Here is a 21,396-nt window from a genome sequence, read left to right on the forward strand (position 1 = left end):
GTCCCCCTGTGCTTTGCATTCCTGGGCACTGGGGACATTTTTCTTGCTGCAAACCCAAAGTTTTTAGACTGATGTATGGGGAGCTGCTGAGGTTTGTTCTGCTGTCAAACCCTGTACCTACAGTGTCCCCACTGTCACCAGGCCCCTGACCCACCCCAAAAGGGCTGAGAGGTTTGCATGGGGACTGTCAAGGAGAGGGGATTAGGCAAGGGAGGATTAAACACAAAGTCTTCTGGTGTTTGGAGTTTCCATTAACTTTTCATCACTCAAAGGCGCTGCATCAGCAGACGGGTATTAGAGACGATTCATTTTTCCACCGCAGACACTGGTCACCGTGTTCCCAGTGCATGGGGTAAAACCCTGTGGTTCTGGCTGCCCAGCCATGGCTGGGGTCTCACCAGTGCTCCGGATTCCCCAGGGGTCTCTCATGGGCAGAATCTGCACTTTCCAGCCCAAATATGCATGTACATCGTGCATCCTCTGCCCTCAGTCACTGGCTGTGAGCATGGGGAGAGAGCCGCCAGCCAGGCATGGTTGCACACACGTACAGAGGTGCACAGCAGTTACACGTGCACCTGTAACGATACAAATGTGCACGCCTACGTAATTACTTGTTGGCGTCCTGCGCCCCACGTGCTGCTGCTGCCTGCATGGGGCACAGCACAGAGTTACGTGGACATGTGCATGTGTGCGTGTGTGTGTGTGCATGAGATGCACTCTTTTATACATCAAAATGCTACCGTATTATAATACGTAACAATAAATAGCAATATTATGGTATTATAATACATGTATGTGTGTCTACAAATACATCTATACATGGAGCGCTATATAAATATATAGATGTATGCATACATATGTATAGCTGTGTATACAATTTTATATATACTATATTATATAATTTATTAATATATATGTTATATATATATTATATATTATATACTCTGTATATATATACACACTATAGATATATCTCCCTAACCCCCCATATACAAAACTACACATTCATCCTTCTGTCTATTATAGTATTATCATAAATAAAATATCTAATTGTTGTATTTCTACATATATTTTGTTTATAATTTAGACATCTCTTCCCTGTATATACTAAATATATGCATGCATGTATATATATATTCATTCATATATTACATGTACTTTTTACAATTGTTTTCTATATAATTTAACATGCATATATATGTATAAAATATTTATATACAATAGGTTATGTAAGCATATAATATATATTATCTATATACAGATATATAATATATCTGTATATATTAGTATAATGATACCTGTATATATTATTTGTGGATATATATATATTTATATATATATAATTATAGAAAGAACTGTAGGTATAGGTAGCATGCTCTCATGCTCTTTCAGACTTTCGCCACATATATATATGTATTCGTGTGTATGTGCATATATATGTGGCTGTGTTGCCACTGGGGCACTCACGTAACAAAATCTATCTACTCAATTAAATGAGGCAGCGGGCAGTCATCAGGTTTTTTTGTTTAAGTCACTCTTTATCCCCCCTGGAATACAGAGCTGATTATAAAATGGGGAGGGAGGCCAAACCATTCAGATTAAGAAAAAAGCTTAAGGTGTTTCAATACAAAGCTCCTCTGAGGCTTTATAAAAAGGGCTGGGGGCTTTCGGGCAGGGTGATCTACACAGGTTTTGCCGGTGCTGGTGCTGCAGGAAGGACCAATGTCCCCCAGCAGCTCCCAGGCACCTCCCAGCAACGGGACCCCGGGGCCTTTCGACGGCCCCCAGTGGCCCCACCAGGCCCCGCGGAGCATGTACACGTCAGTGGCCGTGCTGATGGGTGTCGTGGTGGTCTGCGCGTCAGTTGTGAACGGGCTGGTCATCGTGGTTTCCATCCGGTACAAGAAGCTCCGGTCCCCCCTGAACTACATCCTGGTGAACCTGGCCCTGGCCAACCTGCTGGTGACGCTCTGCGGCAGCTCCGTCAGCCTCTCCAACAACATCAACGGCTTCTTCGTGTTCGGCAGGCGGATGTGTGAGCTGGAGGGCTTCATGGTCTCCCTCACAGGTAAGGGCACATGCCTCGGCCTTGGGCTGGGGACACGGCATTGAGCAAAGCTGCGTCCTGCAGAGCCCCGGGGATGGCAGCAGCTCGCTGGGTCTCCTAAAGGCAACACCTCACATCCTCTCAGCCGCCCTTTCCGTGAGGAAAAAAATCAGGCACAATCCTTCCTCCTGCCCGTAGGCATCGTGGGGCTGTGGTCGCTGGCCATCCTGGCGCTGGAGCGCTACGTTGTGGTCTGCAGGCCCCTGGGAGACTTTCGGTTCCAGCACCGGCACGCCGTGAGCGGCTGCGCCTTCACCTGGAGCTGGTCGCTGCTCTGGACCACCCCACCGCTGCTGGGCTGGAGCAGCTACGTGCCCGAAGGTAGGGGAGGAGGGCTTCGGGGGGTACCCAGTACCTCGTCGTCACCTCCGTGTTCAGCGTTTGCAAGCGTGGGGTGGCTGGAGAGTTCAGGGAGCTTATCTTGAAACCTGAGAGGTGCTTGGGAGAAAAAGAAGGCTCACTCAGGGGAAAGAGAGCTTTTGGAGTCTGTTACCAAAAGGCTTTCCACGTTGTTTGTTCTCGGTTTGTTTCAAACCTCATTTGTTCCAGGGCTGAGGACCTCGTGTGGGCCCAACTGGTACACGGGCGGCAGCAACAACAACAGCTACATCTTGGCCCTGTTCGTCGCCTGCTTCGTGCTGCCCCTCGGCCTCATCCTCTTCTCCTACACCAACCTGCTCGTGACCCTGCGAGCGGTGAGTGCTGCGGGGCCTCTGCACAGCCAGCCAGGGTCCCATGTTCAAGTACTGGGCATGCGGTTCTGTGGGGTTTTGTAGGTTCAGCAGAGGCAATTTGTCACTGACAGGTGAGTTAACGTGTTCCATCCCATCAGGATGAAGAACCCATGGCAGGTTTTATGACCAGGTGCACACCCTTATTTTAAACAAGCACTGAACATGGGGACGGTGCTGCCACCAAACCTCGCTCCAGCTCCTTGGCGTCAGGAGTACAAAACCTTAGTTAAAGCCCTGTTGTCCCCTGATTTCAGTGCTCCCGGGGCTGGATGTGCTGCTGGGAGCAGGCAACAGGCTGGTTCTTCCCAACTCCCCACAGGCTGCGGCCCAGCAGAAGGAAGCCAACACCACGCAGCAGGCGGAGAGGGAGGTGACACGAATGGTGGTCGTGATGGTGATGGCCTTCCTCATCTGCTGGCTGCCCTACACCACGTTTGCCCTGGTGGTGGCAACCAACAAGGACATCACCATCCAGCCGGCTCTCGCCTCCTTGCCCTCCTACTTCTCCAAGACAGCCACCGTATACAACCCCATCATCTATGTCTTCATGAACAAGCAGGTGAGAAGGCCATAAACTAATGAAAACAGCTTCACTGGAGCTTCTGGGTAACAACTTAGTGGCCCTATAAAATGGGGAGGGACCATCCATCCTACCTGGAAGCCTTGGCCCACCTGGCCCAGGAGGTGCTGTACAAGCAGGAAAGGCATTAGAATAAAATGGGAAGGGAGGGAGCAGCCTCCTAGCCCGAACACAAGCTCATTTTCTGCTTCCATAATTTTATGGAGCAAAGCAACTTGGTTTTAGATTGCAAACTGCTCATTCGCATACAGGGCACGCGGAATGCAACTTCTGTAGTCAATAAACTGCCAGCCTCTGCCACGAGTTGGGCTGGCAATAAATCCCGATCTCACCCAAACCACAACGGGCTGCAGGGTGCCCTCCCCATCGCCTCTGCCTGACGCCCCGAGATGGACACCAGCTTCCATCCCCACACGTAACCTTCCTTTTTCCCCTGCCCAGTTTCAGAGCTGCCTGCTGAAAATGCTGTGCTGTGGTTACTGCCCCCGGGGGACGGGAAGAACCACACCAGAGACACCCGGGCCCCACGCAGGCATCGCCATGAACAAGGTGTCGCCGTCGCACCCCGTGTGACCGCTGCCTGCTGCTGCCTGCACAAACGTCAGCGCAGCCTCATCAACACGGGCATCCAGAAAGGCCGGGGAGCAGCAGTTCAAGGGGACCCAGCAGTCCTCACCCTGCTCCCCAGAGCAACCCGCACTGCCTTCTGTTGGATAAGTTCAAGCCTTTACTTCACCCGTCCCTCCCAGACCCTCACCTCGGAGGATATGGAGTTTTTTAAGGACAAAATACGGCAGCAACTCTTCTTTCGTGCAGAAAATCACAAGTTACTCTTCAGCCCTGGAGTTCAGCTGAAGGCTCCCTGGTTTTATCTGGCACCTGCAGAGTGTGCCAGAGGCAGGAGCCGTCTGTTGGCTGTCCCTGCATAGACCGAGTCCTGCCTGCATGACCTGAGCTTGCTGTGAAGTGTTATGTCATGTTGGAAAAATCATGCAGGTATGTTTAGGTGCAGACTGAATTAATAAATGTTGGCAAATGTTTACAACATCAGCTTTGTCTGTTTTACTGGCTGGTAGAGAGTCCCACAGCACAAGACACCATTTGCTGCTCTCCTCCTTCCACCATTTCACACAGCTTCTGCTGTTGCAGCAAAGCCACAAATGGAGCTAGAGGGGAGCAATGTTGACGGCTGCTCACCTCAACAAATTCATTCCCTCACTAGCATGCAGTCCACATCTTGATCAGCAGAAAGACAATTTGGATCCGCACACATTATGATGGTAAAACCTTGGGGACTAAGGTTTTTCCTCACTGAGTCCCAGCCACAAAAATAATTAAAAAAACAAATTCAACAAAACAAATCCAGTGTGATGACAGATACAGGGGATTGGAGGATTTGGCTGCTGCTTAGCAAATGAGCATTTTCTTTTTTCCTTGCATACCTTCACTTGATGTCCTTACTGCATGCAGGGTTCTGTGAGGGTCTTCAAAGAAACAAAATATCTGCAGGCCAGACCAGGGTGGTAGGGGGCCAGGACAGCCATTCTCACCCCATCTCCATCCCTGTTTCTCGCCTTTCCTCTCTCCCCTCACTTTTCTGCATGTGAAACTGCTCACAGGCTAGCGCCTTAGAGAGGAATTAGAACAGCTCAGTATCACTGTTTTAATTTAATTAATTGGCCTCTCATTCTTGGGGAGGCTGAAAGGCAGCATTAGATTGGCCCCCTCTGATCGTTTCTGCTGTCTTTCACTGGTCCTTGTTTAATTCTTCCTGTTAATTACAGCTTTTGTGTCTATGCTTTATGTTATTAGGGTGATTTACATTCACTCTAACCGTAATTCTGGAAAAGTACAAGCAGCTGAACAACTGAGATCTCCAACTGCTGTGTTCTGGCCTCGATAAGGAGAGCAGACAAGCTATGGGCTATGAGAAAGGCTCTCTACCAACAGAAATATTAACTTTCCACATTAAGATTAAAAAGATAGGAAAATGGTTCACAGTCTGCTCACCATTTGGTTTGATAGATAAAATACAGAAAGAAATCCAAGAAGCTAAGATTTCACATGTTGCAAGCCAAAGTGATTTTTAATTATGTGTATGTAAAAATTCACGTGCTTGCTCCACTCCACCACACTGCTGCAGACCAGCACGGTCTAATGACTTTTTTTCTTTAATTCATCAAGGTTCTGACATGGAACAAACCACACAGCCATTGCTTGAAGCGATCACACACAAAACCTGTGGCTTAACTTTTACATGTATGTGTCATTACCATGCGTTCTTTGCAACAAGCTGCGACACAACACTAGTTTTTCCTTAGTCCTTTGCCTATGTAAAACAGGATCTTGTTCCAGCAGCACGTATGAAGAGTATGATGTTCCTCTGCCTGTGGGGAGGATGCAGAACTCACACACATGCAGGAGCCCAGATTAGAAAATCTGGAATTTCTGCCTGGAATTGTGTAATGTGCGAAAGTAAGCCCTTTTTGCCACGCACTGACACAGCTCTTAACCCACGTAATCTCCTTGCTGCTGGTGATTCAGCTCTATACTACCCTGACATAACTAAATGGATGAAAGACTTCTTTATTTTTTCATGATCTCTTCTGAAGAAAGCTCTGAATTGTGCCAGTTTGCAGCATCTGCCCTGGAGCAGTTGTACATCAGTATCTTGTTGTATACCTAACTTGATGATCAGAAGTAACAAATAAAAAACAGAAGAACCAAATGACAGCGCATTAAGCTTAGAAACTTTTATTAGTGTCATTAAACCCAATTAATTAACAGTTACAGATAGGCAGAACAAGGATGGAAAAGCAACACGTGGTACACCCAAGTACATGAAGGCAGCTAAAATTCCGCTGTCTGCTCAACAGGGATAAGGACAACCGTTACACATCCTGCACCTGAACAGTATTAAAAAGTTGCTGTGCCCATCAAAAGCCTGATCCAAAACTCAATTACAGGGATTTTTTTTTTTTTTTTGGATGAGGCCTACCAAAACTGTAGTTTAATTAAACAACATGTAATGCTAACCAGAAATAGCTTTGCATATTCTTGTCTAATACTGACAGGGAACGTATTGGTGCAGTTGCAACCTCTGAAAGAACACTATCTTTTTCTCATTAACTTTCTGCACAGCAATTAATCCCCTTAATCAGTCAAATCAGTTCAACTCTAGATCACAAAAGCACTAAGAGAAAACAAGAAATTACCCTTGTTAAATTTAATGAGCAAGGAAAAACATACACCACATGGGCTGTAGCACAGCACTCTACACTTCAGCATGGAAAAATTAAATGAGAGCCTGAGCAGTGAAAACAGCCCACAGAATCACAATCATTTTGTCTGTAACACTGAAAACTGCATAATACAACAAATTCTTTTGCTTAGGAAAGCATGCATATACAGAGAAAGAGAAGGAAACACATAGCCAGCTTACTAAGTGGTGTTATACTCCAAAAACAGATCAGTTCTGCAGCATTACTGATATAATCTTCATATAAAAACAGTATCAGCTGCATTACAAAGTAGAGCATTAAGATTTTTTTTCAGTACTTGCTGCTGCAGCTAAAGGAAGAGTGAGCATTCAGTCTTTTTGGCCAGAAAGGGTTGCAGTTCATGTGCTGTATATTGTACCAGCTGCAGTAAACATTTGAAATATTGCATTTTTTTCCACTGTCCATTCTAATCATGTAGGACAGCTGCTCTGATCCAAAACAATTATCCTGTAAGGAAAAAAAAAAAAGAGGTAAAAAATAGTTTAAAAGAGTTACACAGTTGTTTGTTTCTTATATCAAGCTGTACAAGTTGAAGAGAATGGAATTTTATATTGCAGCTCTTGCCTCCTGGGCATGGAAGACAAGAAATGTATCTCATGCAGAGAGAGAATACATAAATTTCTGCAAAAAGCCCAATGTAATTCATGGAGATGCTCACCTAAATGGAGAAGGTGAAGACAGCCGTTTCCGTAAGTGGAATTTCTGATCTTCAGGGTGTGTATCTAAACAAAAACAAACAACAAACAAAACAAAAAAGCATTCAGCTCAAAACCAAAAGCATACACAGTCACAACACTTCAAAGAGAATGCTCTGGTTTTGTCAGCATGCTGAATTGAGCGCTACAGATCCCTTTGGCTAGATCCATCAAGTTGCACTTGAAACCAGCCTGAACTCTGTTGCTCTGCTGGGTCTATTACACAGGAACCTCTTTGCGATGAGAAAACATTGTTTTCAAAGCCTGAAGCATGCTCCTACCATCCTAGTAATTTTGGGACGGAAAATAGGGTCATATATGCTAATGCTGTGCAAATAACATTACCACATTACCTCTAGAACTCTGAGTTTAAAAATCACCATCAATATTTCCTAAACTAACAATCTAGGACATTTCAAACTTTGGGTGCCTAACTAGCAAGTGAAATACTGATGATGAAGAACTGATTGCTGTAGATGCCGTAGAAGTGTTAAATGCTCACAACATTGAAGGTTAGTTTCCTTTAAATCATTTTGTGCTACACATTGAAAAAATCACTTCTCTCTGAAAAATCAAAGTCTACTGCCTTTTTCTTCCCAAAAGAAAGGGCAGTTCTTTCACATTTTCTGCAAACCAGTAAGTGCACATTAATGTAAATATGACATCCTCTTCCTTTAACAAGAAACATCTTTAATTGATAAATGCTGAACAATGGTAACGGTAACCTCTTACTTTAGCTGCAGAATACTAGTCAGCTTTCACAGTCCCTAATGAAGATCTGGAGTTAAGTACAAGGAATGCAGGCTTTTTTTTTCTTTTTTTTTTTAAATCAAGTGAAACACAAAAATGTTTTTCTGTTATGTTATTTCTTTTATGTAGTTCTTTGTATTCTAACCAGGAGTCAGCTTACCTTGTTAACCAAAAATTATCTTACATACAAAATGGAAACTTTGGTCCAAAATAGGAGATATTTCTACTCCTTAATGTGATGATGAAAACATAAGCGAACAACTCCTTCACTTCTTGAATTTTAGGCACTAACTCCCTTCCCCTATGTCCTGACCGAAACATTAATATAAAAACACAGCTGTGTCACAGGCAACACAGCTGTGTCACAGGCACCGTAGCAGCATGTTATAGAAGAACTACTTACACGGATCTAAAAAGCTAAGTTCCTTAAACCTGCTTGCAGAAAAACACCTTGGCTGCCAACCTGTGTAAAATCGCTTCATCACTCCAATAGTCCTAGAATAGAGGAAGTGCTTTCATTCCAGTTTGTGCCTTCCTCTCTGCTTCCAGTTTCTACTGGAGGAAAGCCAGGAGAGACTAGACAGACAGATGTTTAAGGGATTTGATGGCATTAGCATACGCATCACAGGTACACACCAAACCATAGTGATAACAACTCCAAGTCCTTACAACAGCGTGAAGCCGTTAGGTGCCTAAGCCAGAGAGGCTGAAGACTAAATGGGACACAGAGGCAACAATACCAGCTTTGGAGAGGTCAGTAAACTGCACTCTCACTACGAGACATACCCTCTGCAACTCCAACAAATAGTCCAGAATGCTGTCAGTCTAAAGCAATAAAAACCCCAAGGGTCTCTGAAAAGTTTAAGAACGGCTTCCTCTCTTCTAAAATCACAGGGTAGAAACAGCATCCAGATCAGGGGAAAATGGAGAGATGCAGAACTCTACTCTGTGCAAGCTCGACAAATCCAGTGCTAAAAACATAATCAATGAGATACTGCCCATCCCAGCATCCAGCAGCTTTACAGATGAAGAGGACCTTCTGAACTCCCTGCACAGCCTTCTGGCTCGCTGCTTCCGGCCTCAGCTCCGCCTTCCTCTACTCCTTTCTTCCTTCCAAAATCTTCTGGATCTTTCAGGCTTGCAGCCCTTAAATGACAGAATTTTATCTTTTTTTTTTTTTTTTTTTTCTTTCAGAGAAGATGAATACAGAATAATAAAATAGAAGTCCCTGGAGATACTAGATGCCTTTTTATTTTCACTCTGACCTGTAATGGGCATATGCCCCACCAACCCCTAAACAATCACTCCCCACCAAGTCTACAGATGTGCTTTACCTTCACATCTATAAGCAGGCTCCAAGGATTCCTTGTGTGTGTTACAAAAAATTAGTTTGACTAGGAGTGTGAATGGGCTTTGGATTGAGCCACTTATGAACACAGCTATATATACACACTGCAGGAGTCAGACTGCCCTATCAGCAAAATCCTCCTGATTATCATGACAGTTTGCCTTCTATATTAAAAAATCCTGATGCTGAGCACAAGACTATCTTGTGTTCCTTAGTAAGATATATGTTAAGAATGACTTATGACTACTCATTGGCATTCACCATGGAGCTGTTCAGAGTTTAAAGCTCTTATCCTTGGTTCTAGGAGGGAAAAAAAAGTTATTTGGGCTACGCATTTTTTTCTTAAAATGATACAGATATGATGCCTGCCATTTTCTTCATTTCTTTCTATGTGGCCAAGCACATTGGCTTTCTCAAACTCTTCTTTACAGATTTATTTTTCTTAAAGATCTTTCACGATTTTATTCTCTTAATATACATTCTTCTCATTACCTCAGAACATCTACTGTTCTGGCAAATTATCTCAAATTTCTGTTAAAATGATGTACTTCCTTGCCTGTTTGAAACATTTACTTTTCAACTACAGGAAACTACCTGATATTCTTTGCCCTCCAATTTAATACCGAAAGTTCTGAATGATGCCTCCAATGCCTCCTCCCCAAAACATTACTGTCTGAAGAATGACCGTGCATTTCCTGAAGTCCCACATAGGTCTGGATACAGAAGATAAACAAGATAAACTTGTGAACAAAATATCAATTATCAGCTAACCCAAGGGCATGTCCCTGAGGTTGTTCTTGGATTTCCTCATCTGCAGGAACAGCATGGAGAATTCTTTCTAAAACGTCGTCAAGAGTGGAGTGAGCCCTGTTGAATAAAAGATTTTAAATGAATGCTGGCAAGTTTAATACTATCCATTCTGAAAGAAAATAGTAGAAATGATCACAGTTCTTAGGAGAGTTGACTTAATGTAAGCATTGAATATTCTAAACGTTTGTAATTCAAAGCTAAATATGCCATTATCATTGTCTTTTTCATACCTTTCTGTTTCCTCTGCTAAATTAAATGCCTCCTTAGTCAATACACTATGATCTCTCTTCTCATTTTGGTCAATTTCTTTTTTTGTGTCTCTGTCTTCCATTTTAATTTGACCAGCAACTATTCACATAAACAGAAAGAATTTAATAGCAAAGTTATGAACAGAAGATACTGAATAAATTGTGGTTTTATTTACTGCACTTGGGAAACTTTCAGTAGTCTACTTTTTAATTTTTCTTTCCTCAGTCATCTGATCTTCTACCAATTAAGTTCGCATTATCTACAGTCATAGGCAGCCAATAGCAAGACCTAGATAAATATTTTACTGTAACACATTTTTAGATTCAGAAGAGTGAACATTTTGCTTCATACTAAAATGAAAAATGCATGTAGAAATTAATCTTTAATCTCTCGCCTTACAATCCAAGATATTGAAGAAAAATCAAAAGAAAACCTGTGGATGTTAGCTTTGTTACCCTACTTAGCAAAATCCAATGATATTCCCCCCCACCCCAAGACTTATCTCACTAAGTTCTCTTCTCTCCAGCATGTGAATATATTCAGCCACCTTCTGCTAAGCTATGATAAGCAGGAAGCAGTAGGCTGTCATAAAAATGGAGTCTGAAATAGCTGTACTTTATGCAAATACAACAAAACCACAGTGATTGAACAGCAAGCAATACAGGCTGCTGCATTCCTTGCCACCTAAAAACAAGATACTCCTATGAATAAAGTCACAGTAGCTTCTATCCTTTGGGTAACAATTTTAAATGGGAAAAGATCTAACAAAGCTGTAGGATAACACAAACAAGTGCCAGTGTTATTCTCAAGTGACTATGCTATTTAGCTTTTTTACAGACTAACTCATATTTTGCCCTTTTAAAAAAAAAAATACAAAAAACTGCTCTTCACTTTCTGACTCATTGGAAACAAATGCAGAGTCTATAAAGATTTATGTTTTCTGCTCCTGACTTTACTTGCTGTACATCTAAAAATGATTCCCACTTACTACTATTTGCAGTTTCAGAAGCACAAAGATTTACCGCTGCTATCTTTGGTACCTTTATAACAGAACAGGAAACTTAACACTGATTACCCCAACAGATGCTATTTTCTGACACCACGAGATCAGAAGCACTATTTCATGATGGTGAATATGAAACATAAGCGGTTCGTGTGTACCGGCTACTTTCAACCGAACCGCCTTTCAGAGTGGAAACTTCAGCTCTATTTTACATCAGCTGCTCACCATCTATACTTCTGTGGGTTTCATCACTTATGACTGAACGCAGCATATGTTACAGTGGTATAATGAAAGTAGGAGATCAATTCTGATGGTTCAAATCTGCAAGCGTTCCATAACGGATCTCTGCAGACTTCAGAGAGGTGAATGCACAGAGAAAGACAGCAAACACTGCTGGAGGAGGTACTGTTTGTGAAAACACTGTGTATCATCTTATCGAGAAAGGGGGAGCCCTCTCAAATTTCTGCTGAATTTTCCAAGATAGCAACCACAAATACAAACAAAAAAAGCTGAAAATTAAGTTTTTCAAAGTATTAACTTTTCAAAGTATTCAAGTAATTTTGCAGAAAAGTTACTTTCCATTTGTAATCTCTATGTTAGGACTATTAACAACTAACCATTTATTTGCACTCCGCAGTCAAATAATCCCTTCTCTTCAAAGTCTTGAGTGATAGAATCTTGCTGCTTTAAGTACTCTGTTAAAAACAACGTATTTCCTTACATCTGTAAAATCTGAAGTACCACTTTCTTTACCCACCAAAAACTTGATGAAAACTCTTACATAATCTATAGTTAGTCTGTATGTTAATCTCACAAATTGTCTCTGGCCATTACTTAATCAGTTGGTGACAGTCCCCACAGCCCTGTTTTGGTGAATAAGGTAATAAAAAGATTAGAATTGCCTATGTGCTTCATTTCTAAAAGAGCACGGGACCTATATATGTTTAATTAAACTTCTGTCTGGTGTTTGTTTAGAAAGCTCACTGCTCAGTAACCCTGAGAAATTTTTCTATAACCCATACTAGTAAAAATAATGAAGGATTTTTACTCTGTGTTCTGGCTCAAGAAGAATGCGACTAAAAAAAATAAATGTGTATCATTGAAACTAAGCTCTACAAAAATACCTGACTAATGGAGCTAATCAGCTGGCATTGCTTTTAATGAAGAACATGCATAGCTCCATGACACCTTTGAAAACTTCAGTCTACACAAAGTTCATCTCAGAGTTAAATTACATCTATACTCAATAAGTTAACTGCTGTCGTCAGCAGTAACTAACCATTATATGAAAGGCAGAAACTTCAAGGACTAACTTAAATAACTGCCCGTTATTCAAGCTGTTGATGCCTAACTTCCTATTCATTGACCTGACTGCAACTAATTTGGAAGCTCTTGTGTATTTTAGTAGTGAATGATTTGGGAGAAATCCTGATTGTGTACTGAAGTACTGTACTGTCCTTGGCTTTAAAACACAGCTGGCAAGTCTCATACCATTTTGGATGAAGTGCCTCTTACCAATTTCATCCAGCAGCTCTTGGGCTGGTGGAGGGAGATCATCAATGAAGTGGTTAGGTGCCTGTGATGGTGCTGAGAGAGAGGAAAAAAAGTCTAGTTAATTAGCAATGATTAATTCTTAATAACTGTGATATAAGCTTAGAGTATGACCGCATCTTGCTGACGTATATCATCTATCAATCTCCATGAGCCTGGCTCATTCACTTTTTATGAAATATCCTTAAGTACCATTGGAATGGAAAAGTCATTTAGAGCTAGACTTGCACATATAGCTCTCAATTTTGCATTGCAAGTTTTAGGCCAGTAATATTTACACGGCAAACGGAGGTTAATTAGAGGTCAGAGATCTTAGCCTGCAAGTGCAAACACAGAATTTGCAACTTAACAATCACTACCAACACAAAATTGTATGCAAAGTTTGTTGTTTTTTTTAATCCCTACAAAGAGATGTCCAGAAAAAAAAAAAAAAAAAAAAAAAGTAAGACTGCAAAACTGCTTTTTAAATCTGTTTATCCATTTTTTATCACTCTAATTGGGCTGGGGAGTGGCTTAAGAGACTTACCAGATGCCTTCCTGGTGCTTCTCAAGGATGAAGCAACTGCTGACAATCCATCCTGTGTAAGAATATACAGAATGAAACACAAAAAAGTAAACTGAAGAACTGCTGTTCTCCAATCCTTGCCTTTAATATACTAAGTCCAAATTGAGGTAAAGTGTTAATTAAAAGTCTTACTTAAATTTTTAAATAAGCTCTTCAACGTACTCAGAATATGAAAGAGGTAGGATCCAGGTAAGCCAGATGTGTCAGAAATTTTGCCTAGGCTGTTTTTCACTCATCTTTTTGCTGGTCATTAAGATATTGTCAGCTACACACTCTTTATTCATTTCAACACTGTGTACAGACAATTGGACAGAAATTCTCTGAAAGGACAGTTCTGACATCTCTCGCTTTCCCACTCTGTTTTGAATCTTTCATTATTAAAGCCAGGCACATCTAGTTACCAGAAGAATCCCCCCAAAAATCAAGGATTTGTAATCAAAGGCAAGTCCTTCAAAAATGGAAATTGGTACTTCAGGTGCTTGATCCTAGAAGAAAGTTTTAGACAAGGAAGTGACACGTTCAGATCTCTCTACAGAGCCAGTCAAGGCAGCACTGTGCTGTTAATGGGTTTAATGAATTTTAACAGTCTGCTATGCAAGCCTAAAGACACAGCTGACCTGATGACACTGAATGCAGTTACTACTGTTCTGGTTGAACAAACTAATTTTATCTTTAAACGACAACCCCAACACTGAATAGGAAAAGCATAAAAGCAACTGTTCTATATGTAAGCTGCCTGGAAAAACAGCTAAGATAACGTTCTGTCTCCAGAACACCTTCAGTTCCAAAAAGATTACCAGAAATCACTGCAACAGCCTTGAAAAATGTCAGCTCCAAAGAAAGACAACAAAGTTGATAACATTATGCCATGTCTGCAGGCAATAAAAAGGACAAACAGCCTCAATAATACAAGGGCTTTCTGAACACTTACTTGCATCCAAACTACTTTTACCTTTTTTCCTCATGGAATTGCTTATTTACACTCATTTATATTCCCCCACTGACTGTGATAACCCTTCAGTTTCACAAGAAAACTTGAATACACACACACACAATTTGTTTTCATTCAAATCACCACTTCCACAAAGTTAAAAACCTAGAGTTCACCAGTTGAGTTGTGAATTCTGAACCATTCAGATAAGCCACCTGCTGTAGACACAGAAGATCAACTCACCAACAAAACTCTTCCAACAAAAACACACCTTTCCTACCCAATCATTTTGCTGATACTTACCACTTTGGTATTGTAAGATTACTGGATCCAGTGCTGAGAAGGCCAGGATAGCGCAGGCAAGGCCATCTTGGTGGTTCTTAACATTTGCACAGGGTTAGGTGCAATGGGAAGCCCAACATTTGTGTAATTTGTGTAATTTCCTTCACTTACAGGCTCATTCAATCCAGATGAGCGAACTTCTACAGGAGTAGAGGTATTTTCAGTGCTCCTTCCTTCTTCATAGGCCGTAGTGAATGTCCTGGACACTGCAGACACCTCTTGACAACTACAAGAGGAAGAATCCAAAGCTACTTCATGGCCATGTTGGTATTTCTTAAAGGCTACTGGATTTTCTTCCTCTAGAATTAAAAAGAAGAAGAGAGAGGGCGAGATAATAGCAAAGCTGGGAAATTATTATATTGGTCACATTTCAATGAAGTAGAAAAAGGTTTTTTGTATTTGAACAGGCACCTGAACTGGAATCTCCAAGATTATTGTCCACAAAATGATCTCTAAGCGGAAGTCCAAACTGTTCGCCCAGGAGCTTCAACTCAGACATTATTTATGCAAAACTTTACCAAATGAGACATTATGACTCCCATAGCAAACCAAATTAATGAAGTACAAAGCAAACAGAAGTGTTGTTTTAAGGGTAACAAACTAAAGCTCGACAAACTTTGAGATCATCTTAACAACAGTCTAAACAGTGTTTTTTATACTGTCTTCAAAATACAAAGTTCTACACATATTACTCCAAATAAAATGATTTCTGATTCACAAAGGCTAACATAAGCATTAACTACCAAGTGATTATTTTTCACAGGCCTTTCAGACAGTAGTTTTGTCAGTCTGTAAACTCTCCTCTAGTTCTAGTGTCTTAAGAGATTGCTTTTGACCAAACAGGCTTAACCGTAAAGTTTTAACTCTGCAGACAAAAACAATGAGATTTCAAACAACAGGTACGGCCTTTCTTATGATTACTTATTCCAAGCGTAACGTTTCTGTGCTGGCACTTAAATGAATGGAGTTTCCATGATTCGCACAAACAGCTTTTATGTTAGCAAGTGTTGGCAGAAAGGTCTGACTTCTGGCATCGAAAGTTTAAGTAATTCATTGGTCCTCCCTTTTTTGTCGCTGCAGTTACCTGAGCTGAGTGGAGTGCTGACACTTGTGGGTGCATGACTCACTCTGGGTGTTTTACAATTTATATTCTTGTAGTAGTTCTCCTCCTCACAGGGAATACTTGACAAATCCTGAATATCTGTCACTGATCTGAAGTATTGAAAGATGTTCTGACAGTTAGAATAGCCACTTATTACACTTGTGAATCACTAATTTCTGCTATTTTTAGGTTCTTCAAACTTTACTTTTGTTCAGTCTTATCTAGTTTTCCAGAGGGAAGCAAGACAATCACTTTGACAACTTATCAAAGAGTTCTTCAAAGGCTAAAGAACAACATCTTCAATGATCTTGCAGAGACAGAAAAGGTTAATTATTAACATTCCTCTGCTTTACAGAATTTCTTCATTTTAGTAACTTTTATAAAAGCAACCACAGGAAACTACCTCCAGAAAGGACAAGAACCTCAAATGTGAACCACTAGGAAGAAGACTGTATCCAAAGCCAAGGGAAAACCTTAAACATTTAACAAAAATTAAAGATCTCTTAAAAATAACATAAGGTCTTAGGAGCCTTTAAAAGAATTACACAAGTAAGCTGAAACTGCTACAGATCTGCACAAAAGTGATGTACGCTCAAGTAGCAAAAAAAATCTGTTGGACTGGAATTATATTAAGCAAAGTAACGCCATTTGCAGGAGATTATGTTATTCTCAGAAGACCATTAAATGATCATAAATTCACTGTTACCAAGTCAGTGATTTCTATGCAAAATTTCCATTATCTGTGAATAAAAGCTAACTTTAATAGTTAAGTCACATACCTCTTGTGCACATTTCTCCTGAGAATATCTATATAGTACTTTTGTAATAACTTATGTAGCTACATACTAACAGTTCACTCTTCAAATTAATTTTATTTCTTCTGTGTAATGCACATGGAAGAGACAAGGAATAGTTAGAATGTTTAATAATAATATTGTTATAAGAACGTTACAGTAACACTGTAAAATGAATAGGCACACCCAAATGACACTGCTTATTACTTACCAATACGTAAAAAATTCAACCTAAGCTAAGGGTAACTGCATGTGATAGCTCTTTTATACCCATCTCCCAGGTTATCACAATAAAAATATACTTTCAACAATCCAAATAGGTTTCCACCTCTCAGCTTTAGTCTGTGGTATCTTCCTGTTTTGTATCAACATAGACCTTTTACAATGGTAATGACCAACTTGCTGCAATTTCAGCATAGAACAGTCTGTGGCTCTTACATATCTTTTTCTTTGGAGTCTTCCTGCGGCTCTCTTGATATCAATTCTTGGGCTGCTTCACCACTAGAGTGAGGGAAAAGGTCATATTCATTGATCTTGTCAGAAAAATTATGAAAATAAATGTATTTTGTTTCTTCTCTCATAGTGTTTAAAGGATGACCTTCTCTCTCAGGTAGACAGCAGGGCATAGAAACTTTTTTGCTTAAAACCTTAGAAATTAGAGTGAGCTAGAAGAAAAGCACCATTTTAAGCACATTATGGGTTTGTATCACAGAATCACAAAGTCATCCAGTAAGAAGAAAACATCTAAACGACATCTCTTTGTACTACTAGAACACAGAATTTACAAAGATATCGGATAGGTAAACCAGGTTTTTGGTGGATGAGACCGCAAGTCCCCAAGCACATGCTAATGTTATCTGCAGGCAACATGCAGTGAGCACGCTTACATTAGATTCTTCTGAGGGAATGTGAAAAAGCATGATCTTCATGCCACTTGAGCTCCAAAACCAAAGCAGAACAAAATTAAACGAGATGACAAAAGCCATAATTTCAATTATCTTTGCTCTGTTATTATCTTTATCTTTAAAACTGATATTCTGTTCAGTGTAAAAGGAATTGCAATATTCATGACTTAGTTTTCATATTTTACTCCCTCATTAAGAAAACAAAAAAAAAATATACTGAACACGGTAAAAAACAAAGCCATGAAAGACCTTTAAGAATTTTTGGCAAGGAGCTATGACATGTAGATGATCATTAAAAAAGCACCACGAGCACCTTATTTGAATATTAGATATATATGCAGAATTAATAGAGAGAACACACTTTATAACCTAATTTATGCTTGAAGTAATGATGAAAATAAGTTTATCTACCTGGCTACAGGCATATGGCTAAGCTGATTCACTCCTAGTGTGTTATTGCCAGAGTTCTGTGCTGCTGTGCCGCAGAATAATATTTTTCCTCCTGAATACAAATAACAAATGTTCCCTGTTATTGGGTTTTGCAAGTACAAAGGAAAGTGACACAATTCATTGAACAGGAAATTGCAACTTTATTAAATTTTTTAGTTCTTTTGACCTTTGTTGTTGTCAAGAGACAAATGTGCTTTAAAGATGCATTTTCATAAACATACCACAGCTGCCAGACAGTCAACCACTAAAGCACCAGGGAATATCACAACATTTACACATTTGAGCTAAGACAGGCAACAGACTAAAGCAAGGATCAAGATTGTTTCTCTACACACACAACTCAGCTCTTACAGTTTAAGCTCAAGACACTTATAGCAATAAGAATATTAACGTGTAAATGCAACTCTAATTCAGTTTCCAGCACCATTGCAAGTCACATGAAAACAAACTTAGCCTTAGGGTATAATTGCTAACAAGTTTGTTTTGTTTTTATCAAATTGAAACAGAGCAAGAACATAATCATCGCATCAATGCTATTTCAGTGACTGCAATGTCCAAATCTCATCTGCTAAAATCCCAAATGTTCTAAGCTCTAACTGTATCAGTGAGAAAAGACCAAGCAAGCCTAAAGAACCTAGCTTCAGCCTTCTGACAGGAATGATGCTCACAAAAATTACATACAAAATTTTGTCTCCCTGACTCCAGAGGGTCTTCAGAAGAAAGAACACATTTACCTGAGACCTGAATACCTGATCCTGCATCTTCAGATTTCCTTCTCTGTAAAAGGCCATCACAATGGTCTTCTAATTTGTCCCCAACATTTGAGGTCTGGAGCAGAGGGGAAAAAGGAAGTAAATTCAAATTTCTCACAGGCAAGTTAAGAAGGGTAGGACAACTCACACAGGAAGATCCCAATCAAAACAGAGATGGTTTTTCAAGAGCTCATCAGCAAACAGTATAGATTGGATTCAACAGTCTGTACAAGTTTCAAATCTTCAAGAAATTAAGATTGTTTTAAGACTGAATACTTGTATTTGATAGAGCTGGGAAGAAAAGGTTAACATGATTGGCTGCCTCAAACTTTTCTCAGCCAAAACCAGAATAATTTTAAGGCTCCATAGATTATGTAATTTCCTAGTAAATAAATCAAGAAAACATGTCCCTCCTGTTTTAGAAGTTTGGGTGTTTTTGGTGTTGTTTTTTTTGTTTGTTTTGCTTTTTTTTTTTTTTTTTTTAAAGGAACGGGGTCAAAATTTTCTTCCATTTAGGTAAATCTTTCTGTAAATACTCAGAAGAAAAAAAAAAAAAACGTTCTCCCATTTTTCTACATTTCTTCAAATCAAATGGGAGCCTGATAAACTCACATGTGATTTAACTTACATCCAACATTCTTGAAACAGAGTTCATTCCTGTCTTGTCTGTGATTTTTACCTCTAGATCTGTATTTCCCTGAGCAGTAGGAGGAAGGAAATAATCTGGAGTCAAGAATTCTTCAGACATGTCAGCAGATGAAGTACGAGAACAAGGTAATTCTCTCGAATGCCCCTGTGAAAGATGTTATCATTTAAGATGCTTTCTTCGCTCTATTGAATATACATTTTAGTCAGTAATGTTAAACAATAATACATCAAACTGAAACAATATATAAATTGATTGTTCTATGTTTCGACCCAGCTCCCGCGCCTCACAATTTACAGAACCATTATACGTAATATGTCAGGAGGACTGCTAGTTGTATCACAGCTGAAACAATCAGCTGTTCTGGTAGTTCAGTGAGCAACATGGAGAGACCAGGCTAAAACGTTTCAGGGAAAACAAGCAGGAACTAGATTTCTTGGAATACTATACATACTCTAGAGAGAATCTCAGCTTGTTGAGGAATGACCGAACTCTTAGGAATAGTTATTCCAGTTCCTGCTTGTTCATATTGTGATGGTGACTGGCAACTTCTCCCTAGGATGTCACAATGAAACACAATCATTAGGCTAAAAGTAACATGAATTTAGTGCTCTGAACACTGATTTAGCATCAATGAGAATGGAGAGTAAAACTACACTGTCTGCCAAAAACATGGAGAAATGACAGGCAGAAGACAGCATTAATCTAAGCAGGTGAAGCTTTTCTTGTTCCTTTATCTGTAACTATTACAAAAACACTGTCTGTACTGTGCTGCTACAGAAAAAGCACCTTTCAACTCCAATTAAAAGAAATAAAGGTGTGAGAGTATAGCCATAGATTTAAAAGCTTTGGGTCTCCCATACTAATATATGTTAATGATGATGAAGGGTCTCCACGCTCACTGGACATTACATCCAGTTATTAAATAACAGAACTGAGTATTACGTTATGTTAGCCAATGCCTTAGCCATTGACCTGCTTTGGACAGGAGACTCTGAAAGAGAAAATGGCCAATTATTTTAACAAAATCACAGGAGATGAAATCTGCTGGGAGATGGAAAGAGACAAAAAGGGAGATGAAATAATCCTTTTTTCAGCCTTACCTCCAGAACTTATGAACATAGACTCCAAATCACTCTCCTCAGATGCAGATCTATCCTCACAACCCACATCCCAAGGCTCAACGTTGTCACCTGCATGCCATCTCTCTCTCTGTTGGTCTCGACTTTTTTGGACCCTAATGGCGACGTGTTGAAAGGCTTCCTCTATACTCTCCGTTTCACTTTCAGATGTACATTCACTGCTTAGATTTGTAGAAATCAGTTCCAGTTGTCCTGAGGCCACTCTTTTGGCCATTTGCTTTACTTCATCTACACAAAAGAACAAAATCTCCAGCTTGCACAACAGGATCTAAACCTTCAAACCCTTTCCCACGTTTCATTGTATCTGCATACTCGGAAATGCTGAAGTTATAAGCCTGTGTATTCCTTTATACAGAGAAGAACTAGATGCTTCCTTCTATTTAAATTTAAAACCTGCATAAATCAATACAGACAAGCCTTCACATGAATAATTTTTGTTAGTTTGCATTCTCTATTATTCGTTCTTTACTGCCACCCACTGGTCATTGCTATACTACCCTTTCTAAATTCATATGCCGTCCCTCCCTTACATCCTCTGAAACAGGGTCAGATATTCCTTGAGCTTTATAGTCAAACCATCTTAGTGTGATTGTGACCATTCCTGGCCTGAATGCACAAGATGCTGGATTCCACTCATTTGGTTTTCCACCAAGAACAGC

At 40.3% G+C, this 21,396-nt stretch overlaps 2 protein-coding genes and 1 long non-coding RNA gene across 21 annotated transcripts in view; 2 read left to right on the plus strand and 1 right to left on the minus strand.

Annotated features, from left to right (window-relative positions):
- Nucleotides 1-1,722: 1,722 nt before the first annotated feature.
- LOC311421505 (pinopsin) lies at nucleotides 1,723-3,994 on the plus strand (the record flags this gene model as incomplete). The annotated part of the gene is made up of 5 exons (XM_084493448.1): nucleotides 1,723-2,068; nucleotides 2,246-2,428; nucleotides 2,657-2,802; nucleotides 3,161-3,400; nucleotides 3,863-3,994. 5 exons carry the CDS (start codon nucleotides 1,723-1,725, stop codon nucleotides 3,992-3,994), a joined length of 1,047 nt encoding a protein of 348 aa, XP_084349574.1.
- Nucleotides 3,995-6,159: 2,165 nt separating this feature from the next.
- Nucleotides 6,160-21,396, minus strand: part of TEX14 (testis expressed 14, intercellular bridge forming factor) — a 30,280-nt gene continuing 15,043 nt past the window's right edge. For 12 of the 19 annotated variants that reach the window (XM_084493420.1, XM_084493419.1, XM_084493416.1 and 9 more), the window contains 16 exons: nucleotides 20,699-20,965; nucleotides 20,050-20,150; nucleotides 19,629-19,742; nucleotides 18,932-19,025; nucleotides 18,159-18,249; nucleotides 17,281-17,343; nucleotides 16,031-16,158; nucleotides 15,058-15,245; nucleotides 13,635-13,686; nucleotides 13,073-13,144; nucleotides 12,175-12,252; nucleotides 10,536-10,653; nucleotides 10,267-10,362; nucleotides 9,184-9,293; nucleotides 7,361-7,424; nucleotides 6,160-7,149 (listed from right to left, as the gene is read on the minus strand). In XM_084493420.1, the coding sequence (XP_084349546.1) occupies nucleotides 7,113-7,149; nucleotides 7,361-7,424; nucleotides 9,184-9,293; nucleotides 10,267-10,362; nucleotides 10,536-10,653; nucleotides 12,175-12,252; nucleotides 13,073-13,144; nucleotides 13,635-13,686; nucleotides 15,058-15,245; nucleotides 16,031-16,158; nucleotides 17,281-17,343; nucleotides 18,159-18,249; nucleotides 18,932-19,025; nucleotides 19,629-19,742; nucleotides 20,050-20,150; nucleotides 20,699-20,965 (1,673 nt within the window). In that variant the 3' untranslated portion in view covers nucleotides 6,160-7,112. Of the gene's footprint in view, nucleotides 7,150-7,360; nucleotides 9,294-10,266; nucleotides 10,363-10,535; nucleotides 10,654-12,174; nucleotides 12,253-13,072; nucleotides 13,145-13,634; nucleotides 13,687-15,057; nucleotides 15,246-16,030; nucleotides 16,159-17,280; nucleotides 17,344-18,158; nucleotides 18,250-18,931; nucleotides 19,026-19,628; nucleotides 19,743-20,049; nucleotides 20,151-20,698; nucleotides 20,966-21,396 lie in introns of those variants that run through there. The other 7 variants (XR_014684889.1, XR_014684888.1, XR_014684890.1 and 4 more) reach the window with 7 other exon arrangements.
- On the plus strand, nucleotides 11,074-15,924 carry LOC311421485. The gene is made up of 3 exons (XR_014684891.1): nucleotides 11,074-11,959; nucleotides 15,060-15,209; nucleotides 15,354-15,924. It is a non-coding gene; the product is annotated as an uncharacterized lncRNA (long non-coding RNA).

This window comes from Aythya ferina (assembly GCF_964211825.1).
Source record: "Aythya ferina genome assembly, chromosome: 19".
Taxonomy (NCBI): Eukaryota; Metazoa; Chordata; class Aves; order Anseriformes; family Anatidae; genus Aythya; species Aythya ferina.